Source organism: Otolemur garnettii, unplaced genomic scaffold (assembly GCF_000181295.1).
Source record: "Otolemur garnettii isolate 467f Iridium unplaced genomic scaffold, OtoGar3 scaffold00028, whole genome shotgun sequence".
Classification (NCBI taxonomy): Eukaryota; Metazoa; Chordata; class Mammalia; order Primates; family Galagidae; genus Otolemur; species Otolemur garnettii.
In genome coordinates, this window is record NW_003852423.1 from 8,376,132 (window position 1) to 8,392,098 (window position 15,967).

The following is a 15,967-nucleotide window of genomic DNA, read 5'->3' on the forward strand; positions in this document are numbered from 1 at the left end:
CAGGCGTTGTGGCGGGCACCTGTAGTCCCAGCTACTTGGGAGGCTGAGGCAAGAGAATCACTTAAGCCCAAGAGTTTAAGGTTGCTATGAGCTGTGATGCCACAGCACTCTACCTCAGGTGACAAAGTGACACTCCATCTCAAGAAAAACAATGAGATTAGTTTTTATACTAGTCAAGCTTTCTAAATTTCTAGGTTATTCAAAGAACAGTTCTTTCCTCCAAGTATATTCTGATTTGGACACACATCATGTTATTATATTGCTTGTATTTTAAGCAGTCATTTATAGCTAATAGCGTATCCCTATTTTATGTAGAGGAATTGACAAAAGTGAGGAAGGAAAAGTTACATTAGGTTAATACAACTGATTTGAAATAGGGTTATGGATAAAGTGTTTTCCCTTCCTTTTTCAGGGCTTCTCACTGGGAGATATTCCTCCTTTTCTAGGCACTGTCAATGATGGCATGAATTCTTCAGCACATTCTAATGTAAACTTTAGCCAGGCTATAAGTCACGATGTGAACCTTCATGAGGCCATGTTGTTGTGTCCCAACAATACGTTTAGAAGAGATCCAGTAGCAAGGACTTCACAGGCACAAGCAGCATTTCTGCAGTTAACTTCTCATACTATCAATCCTGAGCAGACCCTTACTGTAACTAATTTGCCAGGCTCTCTCCCACCTGTTGACAATCAAACAAGGACTCTGACAAGCCAGGACCTACTATATGATCTTGACATAAACATATTTGATGAGATAAACTTGATGTCATTGGCCACAGAGGAAGGTTTTGATCCAATGGAAGTTGCCCAGCTTTTTGAAGAACCAGATTCTGATTCTGGCCTTTCTTTAAATTCAAGTCACAATAGAACCTCTGTCACTAAGTCTAATTCTTCTCACTCTGTGTATGATGAAGGTGCTATAGGTTATAATAGTGACCTTGACTCTCTTTCCCATCTTAACTTAGAAGGGGCTGTAGGAGGTTACTACACAGAACCCAGTAAGCTTTGTCACGTGGACCATAGGAGTGCTTCTGGTTTCCACAGCAATCTTTCGTTTCAACACGTATTTCATAACCACACTTACCACTTACAGCCAAGTGCACCAGAATCCACTGATGAATCTTTTTCATGGCCTGTGAAATCACAGAAAATGAGTAGGCACCTCAATGACACAGATAGAAACTTGAGTCGTGATGAACGGCGTGCTAAAGCTTTACACATCCCTTTTTCTGTAGATGAAATCGTCCGTATGCCTGTTGATTCTTTCAACAGCATGTTAAGTAGGCACTATCTGACAGACTTACAAGTCTCACTCATCCGTGATATCAGACGAAGAGGGAAAAATAAAGTGGCTGCTCAGAACTGTCGTAAACGCAAATTAGACATAATTTTGAATCTAGAAGATGACGTATGTAATTTGCAAGCAAAGAAGGAAACCCTTAAGAGAGAGCAAGCCCAATGTAACAAAGCTGTTAACATAATGAAACAAAAACTGCATATCCTTTATCATGATATTTTCAGTAGGTTAAGAGATGAGCAAGGTAGGCCAGTTAATCCAAACCAATATGCACTTCAGTGCAGCCATGATGGAAGTGTTTTGATTGTACCCAAAGAACTGGTGCCCTCAGGCCACAGAAAGGAAAACCAAAAAGGAAAGAGAAAAAGTGAAAGAAGAAACTGAAGATGGACTCCCTTATGTGGACAAAGTACTACTGTTAAGAAACTGCTCATCTGGATCACAAACCATTGTAATCAACATTAAGTACTGCTACTTGAAGTGCTCAGTTAAGGCTGTTTTGAAGTTTACATAGATAAATATTTTGGACTCTGAGATCGTACTTGTGAGGAATTTAGGGGAAACCACTTTTCATGAAATCCTATTAAGATTCATAAAGTTTTGGTTCAAAGAATAGGATAATATGAAAACCTGGTATGACTTAGCATTCACTTTGGAGCCAATTTTTTAAAAATGAGGTCACTTCAAAAAGAACAGGGGATCTGTTTTAAGATGTATTTGTTTCCTATGACTTAAAATGCAAAATAGCCTTATTTCCACTGTTAGTACTATAGTGAAGTTTTCAAAGGCTATTTTTAACTTTTATGAGTAATTTAACTCTGTGGAAATAAACTTGAATGTGTTAAATTTTCCCTTTTATACAGAAGTTCCAAGCAAATTTATTTTCCTCCCAAACTATCCACCTTCAGGATTAGTGACTAACAAATAGGGCAGCACAGTGAAAATTTGAACTTATACAGATAAATTAGACTCAGGTCAGATGGATGTCAACATTATGGCAAATGCCCTTTGACTTAACACATACTATACAAAATAAAAAGTAAAAATGGGAGGCCAAGGCTGGTGGAGTGCTTGAACTCAGGTGTTCTAGAGACTAACTGGGCATTGTGGTGTCTCTAGTTTCACCTACACAGGAGGCTGAGGGAGGCAAGAATTTTGAGGTTGCTGTGAGCTATGACACCACACTTCTGAGGGTGACAAAGTGAAGACTTACATGTCACCCCCCCCTCCCAAAAGACCAGCCAAGTCTAAACCAGCTGTTCTCAACCTGAGAGTGACAACACACAGGAACTATATTAAAGGGCTGCAGCATTAGGTTGTATTAGGCTTTAATGCAGGGCTGGGAGAGGGGAATGGTGCAAAGCCATAGTGGTTGGCAGCTTAGGCCACAGACCTCCCTCCTTCCCTGTAATTCCACAGGTATAATGGAGCTGCCTGCCTGCATAACCAGAACTCCTTGGGTATTATTAAACCCATTAAGTCCTTGGCCAGCTATAGGGCTAGGCTCACAGCCTAAAATACTGAAATCTCACCAAACCATTTCAGAAATTTGAATATTAACAGGAAACTGTGCATTTTCTTAAGATAGCAAAGACCTCCCACATAAGATTTTAACATGGTAGTCTAATTAATACCCATATTTTTACAAAGGTTTTCAGATGATGTCCCTGCTGTACCACCATTGACTTGGTTTACGATTTTATCAGAAACCATGAGAAGTACTGCCGTGGGTTATGGATATACAGCTTTCATAGTCTTGCACCTTAACATTCTTTTTCCATTTTAAGCTGGGTATAGCCATTTCTTCCAAGCCCTAGATCTTCCTAGCTATTAATAGGTTTTCAGTAGATCCAAAACTTGATTGTATTGCAACTGTGAGGCACATTAAAACAAATTTAAGCTTAAAATTTAAGAATCCTACAATATCAATTTCTCTGCTACTCATACTGCTTGTCACTGTTCTTTTCAAACCTGAGGAGGGAAGAAAAAAATAAAGCTGGGAAATGTTTAGGGACTGAAATTCAAACTAAAATTTTAAGATATTGATGTAAGTTATGTGCGGAGCCTGGAACCAGTATCCCCAGATACCAAGGGACTGTAGTTAACCCATTGTTTTAATAACCACTTCCACCACTTGCCCGATCACTAAGTTATGTCACACCCACACATACCATGGACTGATTTGTAAGGCTTAAAAGTGAGGCTCAGTGCCTGTAGGGTCAGGGGCATTGTGGCAGGAACCTGTAGGCCCAGCTACTTGGGAGGCCAAGGCAGAAAAATTGCTTAAGCCCAAGAGTTGGGAGGTGGCTGTGAGATCACTGCTGGAGAAACCACATAGTTAAACTGTCTCAAAAAAGACTTCACTGAAACCCAATGGTTGACTCTGTAGTCAAAATAGCCAACAGCTTGATGGTGAAAAAAAGCTCAACAACTTCGTGCCAGTCCTGTTTACTTGAGCCCCCCCCCCCCCCGAATTCAGCGATTAGCTCCAATCTCTCCTTTATTTGAAAGAGATCCCAATATAAATGTCTTTCCTAATTTAGAAAATTGGTATTCATTCCACTACAATTGAAAAATTAAAGTGAAACATGGTAGAACCTCCCCACAACATAGACAAAACCCTCATTTCCTCTAATGGCAGTCAATGAATGGTTTTAAGTGGCTTATAACGGAGATAAAAGTCCAGGTTAATTATGTGCATGCCATTAACTACCATGAACAAAGTCATCTGGATACTTGACTCCTGTGAAATAGATCTTCAAGTTTGGCAGTGGCCTTAAGCACATGTTGGGCTATGGATCTATTTGAGAACCTAACACCTTTCTTACATCTGATTTTAAGTAGTTGCATCAGCCAGCCTTTGCCCATCCCATCTTCAAATATTCTCTGGTAATCCACTTACCTGCTAAGTGGCTCCAGGCCAACAAATATAGCTAACCACTGTTAAATTGCAGTACTACCTTGTGTCAAGTAGCATGGGTCATACGAACCATTTGGATACCTTACTTTCCAAACCCTAAGTTTGTGATGTTAAATAAAATTGAACCACATATGTTTTTGTAAGATTACTCTCTACCTTCCACAAAAACATTCCTGCACTTTACAACAACTACCATCATCAGTAATGAACTGAAACTTAATTCTTTCATTCTAAAAGCTTGAAGTATACCTGAAATATTTAGGTCATGATTAGATACTTAGACCAACCAAATTTGGCTTCATTCACAGCTATCAAAAACCTTGGTGAAAAACCCAGTTTCATAGAAATTCATAAAAACCAAGGTACACCTCGAGTGCAGTACAGTAGCCAGCTTCAAAAACCATGCGAGTGGAACCCTCCAACACAGCATAACCACGATAAACCAGTTATTTGGTAAAGTGTGGCCTTATTTGCCAATTTTTCCTTGTTTCTCAAATTGTTCACTGAGAAAAGGTTAACATCCAGCATTTGTTTTAAAATCATTCCTGTTAGTCATCTTAGATGTTCACTGTCCAAAGTCTTTTCTGACTGCAACCTTGATCTTTAGCCAGAATCACACACATTAAGAACTTGTTCCCAAATGGTGACATCTACTGAAAATGTTTGCCCTAAAGTTCTTTTTCAGTATTGGAGGTATGTGCTTTGTACCAATATGTTTTCTTTCAAGTTTCACAAGAATACCTTAAATTTCAATTACTAAACAAAGAGATAAATGTACAGGAAACGTTTTAATAACAATACCTAGTAAACCCATTATCCTCATAACACCAGTTCATTTCACCCTATTGTGCATTATTTATTCTTTCCCTGTAATTTGTAATATTCCCTTGCTAGTTTGGGTACTTGAGGTGCTACATCAACTTATTGATATATTTCTTCAAAGTTCAATTTCTATGCAGAGGTAGACTTTTTTTTAATCCTTCAGAAGTTTTCCTAATAAATGTGAAGTATTCTCATGCATATGTTAATAGTCAATAATGGATGCAAACTATTATTTCAAAAAATACAGCTCACAATACTTACTGGCCATTAGTTTGACTTACCTGTGAAATATCTCATTATTAAAATAAACTAATCAAAATAATTTAACTTTGCACTTGTTATTTTCTGGTTTAAATGTCCAACTAGGTATGGCCCCATCCAATTTTATCCAAAAAGTTCAACCATTTGTTAATTGTAAAACACAACCAAACTGACAGTAGACAAACTACTATGAAATTTTAAGCTGTAATGATTCCCACAGCCAGTTACTTTCGAACACTCTACCTGGTTAATTTAATTTCAAAATGCCACCAGCAATATTTAAAACAAACAGGGTAAAAGCCAGAAAACTGTAGCAGTATTCAAACGCTGAAATATACAGTGCATAAAGAATAGCATTTTATTAGGGACAGCCAATAATGTCCACAATGCTCTTCTCATTTGTCTATTAATATTGAAAGAAAATATAAATATGTATAGATTTGCAAAATTGCTTTAAAAATTTAGGGGATGGCGATCTTTTATAGACAATTGTATGTTCATAGAACAAGATTCACACATATGATGTGTAAACATTACACCAAGTATTTAGATACAAAAGTATTTATTTTATAAACTTCATATTTAAAATAGAATTTTTATCTATCTACTCACAAAACCTAACTTAAAACATGATACATTTATCTCTCTAGCCGATTTGATGTCATCGTTTTACATACAACACTCATTTTGTTTTATATCAAGAACCTGAACTAAATGAAATTTGTTTTATCAGAAAACATTTCCCTTTTAGACTTAAAAGTGCTTTTTAAATGAAGGCACCAACAAGAACTACTTTCAGATGGTACAGAATTTCTTATTTCTTGAAGACTCTGTGGTTGACCACTTCTTCATTAGTTACCTGCAGCAAGACACCTTCCTGCCAAAGGAAAAAAAAAGTATCTGAAGAAGTTTATCATGTTTGTCCAAAGAACCTAAATAACTTCAGTGGTGGTCTTAGGATCAAAGAAGATTCACTGGTGCATATAGTAGAATAAGCCCTGATTATCACATTCCTGAAAAGGCAATAAAGCCAGGCAATCAAACTCCAGTGAATACCTAAGAGACAAACTTCAGCAGCCAACCTACATCTTTCTTCAGGGTAAGATACTGGGTAAGAATTACCACACCTAAACCCAACTATATAATGTAGACAGACACTACTCAAACTTATCTGGAAGTAGACAGATTCAACCATTTGCCCCTACCTTCTCTTTTCAGCCTTGTGTTAAGTAGGTAAAGCTAGAACCATAAATAGAACAAATGTCTTTATTTTAATAAAACCCCTAAATACACTCAAATGCTTGATCCAAGAAACGTGAATACACAAGGGTGTAATGATGGGAAATCTCATGATTTATTGAACTTGCAGCCTAACTTTTACCTACCATTTTACTACCAACACCACTGAAGGAACCAAGAAAAGCTTTATTAATGATCACTTGGCTTGCCTCAGCTGTTGAAATGAAGCACTTTACAGTCTTTGTAGCAGCAGAATATACTTGTCCATGGCTCTTATCAATGCTAAATTCCAGCAGGGAAAAAAATGATATGTTAAGCACCTGAATCTTCATGGAGGGGAAGGGGGTAGGAAAAGAAGGAAAAAAGGGGAAAAACAACCAAAATAATTTAAGTAAATGACAGATTGGAAAACAGGGTTTAAAAAAATTATTCTCTTGAGTTTATAAATTGTTAAACTCAATTTATAGCTATGTTAAACTACATAAGAACCACTATACTGAAAGACCATTGGAGAGTAGTATTAGTTTATCTTTTAGGGAGGAAAATTAAGAAAGGAAAAGTAAATAAGATCTTACCTAAAGAAGTTTAACTGAAGCTTAGAACTATTTTGCTCTACACCCTCAGCTTTCGTTGGCATCCTTATAAACTACTGTAGTTAAAGCTTTGTAGAAACAGCGCAGTTTTTTAAGACTGGCTGAATTTAGTAGCCGTCAAGAGTTCTCTTGTACTAGACCTGTGTCCCTGAAGAGTACCTCGCTGGGGTTATTTCCTTTCCTTGCATTGAAGAAGCAGCATCTAAAAGATCTAAAAAGGTGTTTCTCCTTGCAGAGATATCCCTTAAGTTATCTACATAATTTAATCCTGATGAATTGCAGACAACACACTTATATCTGACCAGCATTTATCTTACACAAATAAATATACAACAGCTTTGCAACGGACCTTAATTATACTACCCACTCCTTAACTTATTTAAAATAAAAAGTCTATAATTACACAATTTCCTTTAGAATTATTTTATTAAATCATAAATGTACAACAGCTTCTTAACTCTACACACGCACTTAAATTTTTTTAAAGGAAAACGTTATGTCTTATTACACCATGATCCTGGCTAATAGCTTTTCAAAACTTTGAGAAAAATCTTAAAAAAGGTTTCACATGTCACCTGAAACTTACAAATTTAACATTATCAAAGAAGGAATGCTTCTACACTCTTACAAAGACCACTAGAAAGAAACAACAATTAAAAAGCTAAGAAACTGTCTCAAAGGCATATTTTTACAATCCTTCCTCCACAGTAAGGTAATGTTATTAAATAATCCAATCCATTCACAAAATGGCTCTCTGCATCTGCTCTGGTGTCTTCTGCCATATCACTGCATATTTATGCATGACTGAGATAAGAGTTTCCTTAACATTGTTATTTCGATAACCTGAAGCTGTTCTGTTACCTCTGGGCTCTCATCCTCTCCTATTTATACAGTGAAGCCTGTTTCAACAGAAGTAAAGAGTAAAAAAAAAATAGGTTATGAAATTATCCATCTAACCAGATTTTAAGGAAAGATAACATGATCCTAAAAAGCTTTTACTCCTGCAGCTAGGTCTCCCAAGACAATAATATTGTAAAACTCAAAAGCTACTTACCCATGGCAAATTGGAAGAAGCTCAATATCGGCTCCTCCCACCATAACCCCCACTTCCTCCACTGCCTCCTGGACCATAGTTTCCTGGAATGATCGAAACAGCAAAGAGAAAGCAAGGTTACTATAACTTCTGATAATACTACAGCGGACTCTATTTATATCCATCCTGTCTTTAAAACAAGCAGATCATAACCTTGAGCCCCAGTGAGCCAAATTACTTGGGAAAGAAATTACCCATCATAAAGACATTTGTTCCTCAAGTCTTAATGGGTCCTCTCACCACCATTTAAATTTTTACAAATCACAAACACAAAATGCAGAATGTCTCTCCAGTCCTACTAAAAACATTCTTAAAATTAACCTGAACTAATTTAAATAAATGCATACTATTTAACTTTCAAAGATGCTGGTGGTGTATTAATAGCCAATTTATACCACCTGCAACATGCTTAATTTTACCTTTCTCAAGAATTATTCAAGGGCAAAGAAAACAGAACCCCCACCATACCTAAACTACCTCCTGCAATCCAAGTATTTCACATCCACCACCCATCCTGAATGTGATGTTAAAAACCATGTGCTGACTGATGTACTTCTGTGGAGATCTCGCTTTGGAAAATGTCTTTCAAGTTATATACATTTAAAGGGAGAATTACCCAAATATACTTAGTATGCCTGACTTAAAAGTCATGAAGACTAATCATCTAATCACACAAAAATCTGAAATATTTCAATTTTTAGTTATTAATTACCTCCACCATATGGTCCACCCATGTTCCTGCTACCACCAAAGTTTCCACTCTTCATTGGACCATAGTTAGAAGGTTGCTGGTTATAATTTCCAAAATCATTGTAATTTCCACTTCCATAATTTCCTGTAAAAAAAGAGAGTGACAGCATAATGGACCTCAGAAGACAATCAAAACATTAAGCAACTAAATACATGCTGAGTGTTAGAACAAAAACAAATCAGAATATATGCATAACACCTATCTATAATTCTTAAAGGCATCTAATGACAACAGTGAAATGAAAAATCAAATGTTATAGGCCATTAATTCCACTCCAAATTCCCACAAAAATTGCAGGTGAATTTATTACCTCCTCCATAGTTGTCATAACCACCTCCGTAGCCCCCACCCTGGTTGCCATATCCAGGTCCTCCACCACCATATCCTCCTCTTCCTCCTCCATAACCAGGGCTACCTCCAAAATTGCCACCTATTATAAAATAAGCCTTTAAGTGATTACTTAATATTTTCAATTCCATTTGAATTGTCTTATCACACCCATTTCTAACTTTCAAAAATACATTTTATTACAAATAAAATAGTCCCTCCGTAAGTCTCATAAGGGCTGAGTACCTATTTTTGGCAAATATTTGGGGGCTGAGTGCCTATCCTTAGCCAACTGGATAGACCATTTATAGAGACTGAAATACCTGTACTACCACAGCTTTCCCCTAAAACTGAAGATACTGATCCCTTGAAGGTATGTTGAAATACATGCACATTTTGGGTAAGAATTATGAAGATTAGCAGTATGGGCTAAGGAGAAACCAGAACAGTAACTTTTTGTACCAAAGATTAAGTTCCCAATTCATACTTCCCTATGGATAATCTTGTCTCTTTTCCTGAACAGAACACTCACTAACCTACCCACTCTAGCATAACGATGAAGAGAGGACCAAAAATTAGCAAGCTTTCATGTAAATCAAGTTTATTCTTAATCTAGAGCCTTAAAAAAAAAAAAACCCTCCTCAAAACTTTAAGTCTCAAATTATTTACAAGTGATAATTTAACATTTAAATTTTAAATTCAAAATTCATTTTCCAAGTAAGAGATGCATAATTTAAGTCATGCCTAATGAGTAGCAAAACCAGGGATGTCTGCAGCTTAGTTGTAATATGTCTCTTTTACGAAACCTGTCAGAAACATACCTTTCCTGTACGCCAAAGAAATGTATACTATACATTACAATTAAAGCTATCGCTTGATGTGTAACAGTGGCTCACAACCTTATCTGGAGCCAGGAAGCAAGCACACTTACGTATTTATTTTGAGAATATTCCTTAGGTTCTTTTAGCCTAAGAGGAGGGGACCTATCATCTATTTAAGTGCCAGGACAACAACTGCTCTTACATGTACTTCCCTTCATGGGGTGCTCTCAACTCCTAAAGTCCGTACTTTTCCCAAAAAAGCAAAATGCATAAAGTATCACATTTTGGTCCAATTTGTTTGTTTGATGAACAATTATGTAATATGACAGCACCTTCAAATTCTCATTTTAATTTCACCCATGATTTTGCACTATATTCTTTAAAAGCGACAAAACTAAGAAAGATGCAAATTATAAAGGAAAAGCCAAATAACCGAACCACTATTACCTAAGCCAAATGGCAAAATATAGATTTAAGTTGATGTATAAACAAACATACACGATGCAGTTTAGAGTCACATAGATCAAATTAAAGAAACTGACCTCCAGGTCCTCCTCCATACCCATTATAGCCATCCCCAAATCCACGTCCACTTCCATATCCATCTGTGAGGGGCCAAAACAAATGATTATAACCTGCCCACCTACTCAATCTTTAACTCATTCCTTCTACAGTCCCCCTATCAGTAGTATCCCTCAGAGAACTGAGAACCTTAGGTGGAAACACACTGGTATTTTTACTAGTTCATGCCTAAAAATAAAAACAAGTAATTAAATCTTATATTAAGATCAACTGCTTTTCAGCTTAGACTGGGCAAGCCTCAATTTAAGAAATTCCATTCATTTGTACATAGTAATGACAATGGACAGGCTGAAGTTCTTCTTCTTGGCAATTAATAATTCAGGTAAGCACACTTTTTACGTCTTTGTCTATCCACGCTGGAAATTCTCAAGTTTATAACCAAAATAGTCTCAGAGACAACTTTTAATTTAGGTTGATCTCCTAATTCTGAGAACTCGTAAGATTTTTAATCGTGCATACTCATTATCAGCCTTCAACACTTAGAACCTGAACTTACCAGATCCTCCTCTAAAGTTACTTCCTGGTCCTGGTCCAAAATTTCCACCACCACCACGTGAATCTCCAAAACCAAAGTTGCCTACAATAAATGCCCCGGTTAGCAGGAAGCACTTCCACAAATGAAAAGAAAGAAAAACCAATTAATGAAGTTACCTCCTCTTCCACTCCTAGAACTCTGAACTTCCTGCATTTCTTGTCTAGACAAAGCCTTTCTTACTTCTGCATTATGACCGTTGATGGTATGGTATTTCTGCACTAGAATGGGGGGAAAAAGACTCCATTAATTCCATAGTGTAATAGTAAAGCAACCTAAAAAGTTCATCTTTTAATGAAGTTATAGATGTTCACATGCCCAAAACGTAATGCATGTTAAATCATCTACCAACATAGCACCTATAGACACTTACATACGATTTTATCCACAGGATCATGGTCATCAAAAGTAACAAAGCCAAAGCCTCTTTTCTTTCCAGACTGCCTATCGGTAATTATCTCAATGGTATCAATTTTTCCATACTCCTCAAAGTAATCTCTAAGGTGATGCTCCTCAGTATCTTCTTTAATTCCACCAACAAACAGTTTCTTCACAGTTACATGAGCCCCTGGTTTTCCAGACTCCTAGAATAGTAGGGGAAAAGAAAGTCATCGTGACAGAAAATCCTTCAAGTATGATTAAAAGAACACCACGTTTGCACCACAGATGGCTTATAATCACCTTATGATAAAATACCAATTAAAGGGATAGCTTCGAAAGTCTTTTGAAAAATAAGTTACTTCAAGGAGGTAAAAGAAAAGAAACTCCAAACCACTTTTAAGAAAACGAAATCCTTTCAAAAATTACTCATCTCTCACATGACAGCATCTCCCCCCATGTATGACTGCACCACGAAGTTATTTCTGCTTACCTCTCTTGCTACAGCACGTTTTGGCTCAACCACTCTCCCATCAATTGAATGAGGTCTTGCAGCCATGGCAGCATCAACCTCAGCCATGGATGAGAAAGTTACAAAACCAAATCCTCTTGATCTTTTGCTTGCAGGATCTCTCATTACCTTTAAAACCAAGAAGTAAACTTTAGGAAATGATCTCATTGTTATAAATTGGAATAGCAACTACAATAGTTTTATAAGCAGCACAAGCTTTACTTTCTGCATTATTCAATGAAGACAAAGCTAAAAAATAGTACATTCAAAATTCCATAATTTACGTACCACACAGTCTGTAAGTTTGCCCCATTGCTCGTAGTAGTTTCTCAAACTTTCTTCTGTGGTTTCAAAGCTTAAGCCACCAATAAAGAGTTTACGGAACTGTTCCTTTTCTCTCTGCAAAGGAAAACACCATTTCAATTTTTATTTACATTTTCTCTTTGTATGCAGGAAATTAAATTCTTAAATATGAGGTGACCTGCTGGCAGAGTACCTTTTTCCTCTCCAAAGGAACAGTTTCTAAAGTTTTCTGGGGGGGAAAAAAAAAACTTACATCAAATTTAAACCATATGTTAAACTGCATATTTGTGTTACACCAAAAAAAAAAAAAATTGCTTCAGCTGAACTATACAAGTTTCAAAATCATTAATGCTTGATCTAAGTCTACTTGACATTAAATTATCTTCAACAAATTTACTACCACTTGATTTAAAAAAACTTTCTGATGGAACCTATCTGTCCTGTGGTCACTGCAGGGTTACTAAAAAAATTCTAATAAACCTTTTCACTCAATACCTAAAAACATAGTTGTTAGCTTTTTAATCCAATTCAGCTTGTGTTAAATATAAAAAATAACTCTTGATTCCTTAAGACCCAAAGTCTACCATTTATTTCAGAATTCATTATCTGAAAAGTAACACATTTCTTTATCCTTAACTGCCCCCTCTGGTGGCGATTTTAAATTCTCGACCAAAACTATTAAATGTGATTTAAGTTTCTCTGTAATGACTCCTAAAAAAACTAAACATTCAAGATATGTACAAAGTACCTTAAAAACAGCTTCTTCTAACCCCCAAAATTAAATTTTATGACCAGCAATACCTAAAAGTTTATGAAACTTAGCATACTGATTCTTTGTTGGGCACTTAATGTCACAGTACAATCTGAATCACTACCCAGCTAACAACCCTATGTACACTGAAATGCAGTACATTGACCTGAAGTAAATTCATTAAAGATAATCAACTCATTAAATACATTGAAAGCTTAGTCTTAGTGAACTTAAGCGGCCATCTGGTAACAGCACAAATGTCTCACATTTTACACAGGAAAAAAATTTGAGCTAAAATTTTTTATTATCTGCAAAACAGCAAGCAAATATGCTGCACTTAACAGCCCTTCATTTTGAATTAAAAAATGAGCCAAGTAGGTAATTACCTAATAAGGTAGTTAGGTTTAAAAAATTAAAAATCCATAAACTAGAATATGTAATTGACATCTAGGACCCCAGCTATGAATGCACAATGCAACGAAAAAGGTCACATGTAATTCTGAATCCAAGAATTTTCAATTTTGTTCCCAGCAAGCAGTACTACTGCTCAACCCACAATATGGGGGTTCTCCCAACTGCCTAACTATATAGTGGTAGGAACCAATTCAGTCAGATTTTTTTCCTGCATAGTTAAGATTTCAGGATTCTGAAAATTTCAAAAGAAAAACTGAAATTATCAAGTCTTTTTCAAGTGGTTATAAAGCAAGATTGATAACTGGACTTTCCGGCTTTTTTTTTTTTAATTCTAAATATCAGTATACGAGACGTTTCCCCAAACCCAAATAAATTAGAGAGAAAATGTACATCTACAAGTCTTACAAATCAGTAAAAGCAAAAACTCATTACTTACCTCACATTTTTTTTCCGAACTTACCCGATGTCCACTATCGATTATAAGCAATGTTATTGTATAAACGTGCTTAGGGTCAAAGTAAGTTACCAGATAGACCCCCTTCGCTTGAGCCCTTATGTTTATCAATATAGTGATTAATCATGATTGCAAACACAAATAAGAAAAGCAAATGACAAATTTCAAAAACATAGTGGGCCAGATCTTACAATTTTGTACATAAATAAACACGCATTAAGGGACTGAACTGTTTTAGTCACAGTACAACTAAGGGTAAACATTCCTGTAATCCCCTGCAAAGTTCATCTACAAAAGATCTACGGTTTTACCCAGCGAACACTAAAAACTGACCAGCAAAAATACTTCTTAAAACACGAACTTTTACAGTTTAAATAGAATCCTTCAAAGCAATAATGGATTCTAAAATACCCCTCTCGCTTAAAAAAAAACTCCTTCCTCACCGCTACCCTAGTAATTGGTACGATCTTGAGTTTTTTATTTCGAGCTTCCTGCGATTCAGTTACCCTTTTAAACATCGCAGATCCAGTTAAAACCGTTACGCAAGGAAAAGAGTCGGGAAACTTAAAATGGTTTCTTTACAATATGGCTCGCATCAAAAGCGGCCCAACGCCCTAGGTTGTAATACCTCGTCTTAAACCGTGGCTGCAAGCCCTGGAGAACCGCCCCCCCCCCCGCCCGCTCTTCTGTGTGGCTTCTGAACGCAATGGCGCCATTTCATCGAGGGGAAGGCAGAGCGCCTTTAATGAAGTGCGCAGGACTCTAAAACATCCAACCTCACAAAACACGCCAAATCCACCTCGAAACGATATGAAAACAGCCCGAAAAGGAAGAAAAATAGTTAACCGCGCCTAAGCTTTGATACAGGAATCAAACTAGTAAAACTGAGACAGTTAAAAGAAAAACGCTGCGAAAGAGGAGAGACATGAAAATGGCGGACGCCAAATCCGGTTCCCGGGAGGGGGAAGGGAAGCTCCGCAGACTCGCTCACGAGGACCCCATGCCCGCCGAAACGCCCAACGCCGAGACGCCGGGGCCTCCAAACCAACGTGCTTTACAAAGGGAATGAGGATTCCCGCCTCCGCGCCCCACTTTTACTGAAGAGGGCTGCGTCCGCCATGTGAAAGTTCCCATCCCCCACCCCCCCAGTAAAGGGAAATGGCGACGGGAGGCTGAGGGTGGGGAAGGAGTTCGTACAATCAGGCCTCCGCTACCGACCCCTCTCGAAAACAACTCCGCTATCGACCCCTCTCGAGAATAACCGCTACTGAAGCGGCCCGATTGCCTGCCGCTCTCCCGCGGAGACAGCTGGCCGACTACCACCGAGGCGCCAACGGCCTCGCCATGCCCTTTCCAATAACTCATTGATTTCAAACCCGTTACCTCCATCGCGGACTCAGTCGCTTCAGCCCGATTTCCCGCAGCCGAGCGAGATGAGAGAGATCTCCGCGGACGAACGCGAGCCGGACTCGTCCTGGCGTTGTAGTGAAAACTGCCACTGCTCGAGAAACAACACCGCTAGGAGCACCTCCACACGGGACCCGGCGCTGCTGCTACTGCCGCTAGGGCCGCTGCCGCCGCTTTTCTAGAACCTTCCCCCCGACTAACGCGTCTTTCCTACGTCAGGCCGTTGCGTAAACGCCCTAACCGCCGCCAATGGCGGGAACGCTCTTCCCCCTCCTTACGCCAACCACGTACCCCTCCCCCACTCGCGGCCGGAGACAGCGCTTGACGTCACTTGCGTAAATGGGGTTAGTGAATTGCGGAAGGCTCGAGGCTTGCGTGTTACTCCCTCCCAGAATTAGGTCCAGCCCCCCGCCTCAGCGCAGGGCAGGTAAGAAACGGTCGCGCAGTTTGAAATTAACGCTGACGGGCGGAGCTTAATCTGCGGCCTGGAGGTCCAGCCCCCTCAGTCAGG

At 38.1% G+C, this 15,967-nt stretch overlaps 2 protein-coding genes across 8 annotated transcripts in view; one reads left to right on the forward strand and one right to left on the reverse strand.

The window, feature by feature from the left end:
* Positions 1-2,342, forward strand: part of NFE2L3 (nuclear factor, erythroid 2 like 3) — a 34,309-nt gene extending 31,967 nt beyond the window's left edge. Inside the window, exon 4 of the mRNA XM_003788606.2 lies at positions 413-2,342. Coding sequence (XP_003788654.1) covers positions 413-1,681 — 1,269 coding nt within the window. The 3' untranslated portion in view covers positions 1,682-2,342. The remainder of the gene's footprint in view (positions 1-412) is intronic.
* A 3,293-nt stretch (positions 2,343-5,635) lies between these two features.
* HNRNPA2B1 (heterogeneous nuclear ribonucleoprotein A2/B1) lies at positions 5,636-15,689 on the reverse strand. Of its 7 annotated transcripts, none has more exons than XR_001161225.2 (13): positions 15,433-15,652; positions 12,624-12,659; positions 12,416-12,526; positions 12,110-12,256; positions 11,612-11,822; positions 11,358-11,459; positions 11,203-11,283; positions 10,667-10,729; positions 9,287-9,406; positions 8,938-9,060; positions 8,187-8,269; positions 6,749-6,821; positions 5,636-6,177 (listed from the first exon to the last, which is right to left on the reverse strand). XR_001161225.2 is itself a non-coding variant. In XM_012804364.2 (12 exons), the coding sequence occupies exons 1-11, from the start codon at positions 15,436-15,438 to the stop codon at positions 8,208-8,210; spliced, it is 1,062 nt and encodes a 353-aa protein (XP_012659818.1). In that variant the 5' UTR covers positions 15,439-15,652; the 3' UTR covers positions 5,636-6,177; positions 8,187-8,207. The 7 variants fall into 7 exon arrangements, 1 of the variants encoding a protein (XP_012659818.1); XR_001161224.2 differs by having other exon boundaries at positions 6,686-6,821; XR_002773091.1 differs by having other exon boundaries at positions 5,849-6,177; positions 6,686-8,031.
* Between the last annotated feature and the right edge of the window lie 278 nt (positions 15,690-15,967).